Source organism: Cystoisospora suis (assembly GCF_002600585.1).
Source record: "Cystoisospora suis strain Wien I chromosome Unknown contig_2674, whole genome shotgun sequence".
Classification (NCBI taxonomy): Eukaryota; Apicomplexa; class Conoidasida; order Eucoccidiorida; family Sarcocystidae; genus Cystoisospora; species Cystoisospora suis.
This window is the reverse complement of record NW_027155471.1, coordinates 1-2,104: the sequence shown is the minus strand read 5'-3', so window position 1 is coordinate 2,104 and position 2,104 is coordinate 1. Positions and strand designations below refer to the sequence as shown.

Sequence of the window (2,104 nt, the reverse complement as noted above, 5' to 3'; positions counted from 1 at the left end):
AGGCTTTGGCGGGCATATCACATACCATCAGCGTTTTAGCCTCCCCTGAAAGACTGTCAGCTTTGTTTACATTCGTTTTCAGATCTTGTTCAAAGGCACCTCGCTAATGCTAAGATCACTTAGGGACCCCGGGCGTGGTATTGAGTATACTCTTTTCCACGACTTCAGTCTACCCGACTAGCGGTCAAGCCAATCAGAGGCGGCTAATAACTCTTCTGGAGTTAACTTCTCTCCTGGGCTACCAGAGTAGCCATGATTTTCAGCAAGCAACTCTCCCATAAGCAGGATTGCGCTAGAAGTCCACACGTCGCGGGAATTCAAATTGCTAGGCCCGGTCACTCCAGACGACAATATCTGTCTTGCTGGAGCGAAGGAAGTCAACCTGCTCCTGATGTTCCCTCTCCCCCATTCCCTGGCCTAATCAGCGAGCCCAACAACGCGCAGCCGCCTGAGGCCGTACGTCGGCAGGCAGGCTCGTGTCTTCTTTCCATCTCTGCTTGCAGCAGAATTTCGATGATATCTCAGACATTTCACGAAACTAGTGAAGATGCGTAGTCTGCTCCTCCCCTTCGGGGGCATCTCAGTGCCTGATACGGTAGAGATTACCAGCGTCTCTGTAGCCGTAGAGAAACGCCCATCGGCACCAGGTAAGGCATCGCACGCGCTGGCTTTCCAAGTCTGCGAGTAATACCGTTAGCCAGCTTACCCAGTCTCTGCTGCGGCGGACAGCAAGAACGCCGCTGTGGACTTTTTCCTAGGCTCCCTGACAACTAGGCAAACCGAGGGACATCTCCCGTGTTTTCACACCTCGCCATCGTGCCCAATAGGACCTCTCCCTCGTATCACAATCTATGCAGCTCCCTTGCAACTCAGAGGGCTCTCTCAGAAGGACCGATGGGAAGTCCTGCCATTGTCGGGCAATTCACAGTCCGCAGGAGTTCTGCTTCCTGTCGTTTATTTTCCCTTCGCGCCGTGCGCACGCCCATACTGCCGTGAGCCACACATCAACCCGTGTGTACGTTGTCCGGAACTCCTGAAGACAACCTCCAGGAAAAACCCATGAGCTAATATCGGTAAAAGTACAATCCATGGCACTATTCATTGTCTCCCCACAGCTGTTTGTTCGAGAGCGTCCGTCCGTATCGCTATAATCGAGGTGAGGTGATTTTTGCTGTAGTTCTTCTAGTAACGCAACTGGGAGCGAGGCTCTTAGTCGTCCTTTTCTGAGCATGCGATTCTATCTCCCTGTTCTCTCCATGTCATGCGTCATCGCAATCATCGATTCTTCTCTGACGGGCATGCCTTCAGCCAGCCAGCCAGCCCGTTGCCTGCTGTAGAATCTGTGGGACCCCCCGCTCGGTCGCTCGTCCAACAAGCCCGTTTGCCAACACACCCTGGACAGACACCGGTGGATTTTGCTGAGCTCGTAATTTCTTGTCTGTAGGTGCAACCCGAACTGACGCTCAGCATCGAGACAATCATTCACTCATTCATGCCCTAGCTCGCACACTCGACGTGTCGCGTGGGTAGCGCCCGACAGTAGCTTCTCCGGCCAGCGACCTCAAATTTTTACTGTTTTCTTGTGTACGGAGAGCGACGGAAATTTTCAGAACAAAGGAATTGTATACGCCAACTCCAATCGGAGCCGATTTCTTTGCCGCGTACCGACTGTCTTGTGTGACCGTTCACGGTCACTAAACGTCCTGCCGGCGGAGTTCTACGGGCTGTCGTCTTTTTTGCTGACAGAGTGTCTTCACTTTCGGACCTTGTCTAAGAAGGAAACAAGAAAATCCTTTAGAATAGACTGTTTTCTACCGCTTTCTTTTGGAAGCCCTATCTTTTGGGACTTTCAGTTGTCACCTTCGTGTGTCTGCGGTGTATCATTCGATGTACAGAGATACAAGGTGAGTGAGTGTCTGGAGGTCCGATAGTTCTCTCAGTTTCGTTGTGTACACCTCCTGAACTTCTGTCAATCTAGACCATCAGAGACACACCTCCAGTTGCGTGCGCGTGGTAGACAAGTTTGCTGGTCTAGGAAGCGTGAAGTTTCTCTTTTTCTTTTCTTCTTCCTCTTTCGGTTTTCTATGGATGATACATAGAATAA

At 51.3% G+C, this 2,104-nt stretch overlaps 1 protein-coding gene across 1 annotated transcript; it reads left to right on the top strand.

The window, feature by feature from the left end:
• Nucleotides 1-1,525: 1,525 nt before the first annotated feature.
• CSUI_005530 (uncharacterized protein) lies at nt 1,526-2,017 on the top strand (the record flags this gene model as incomplete). The annotated part of the gene is made up of 1 exon (XM_068065705.1): nt 1,526-2,017. A coding segment is annotated over one exon (405 nt), but the record flags the coding sequence as incomplete, so codon positions are not given.
• Between the last annotated feature and the right edge of the window lie 87 nt (nt 2,018-2,104).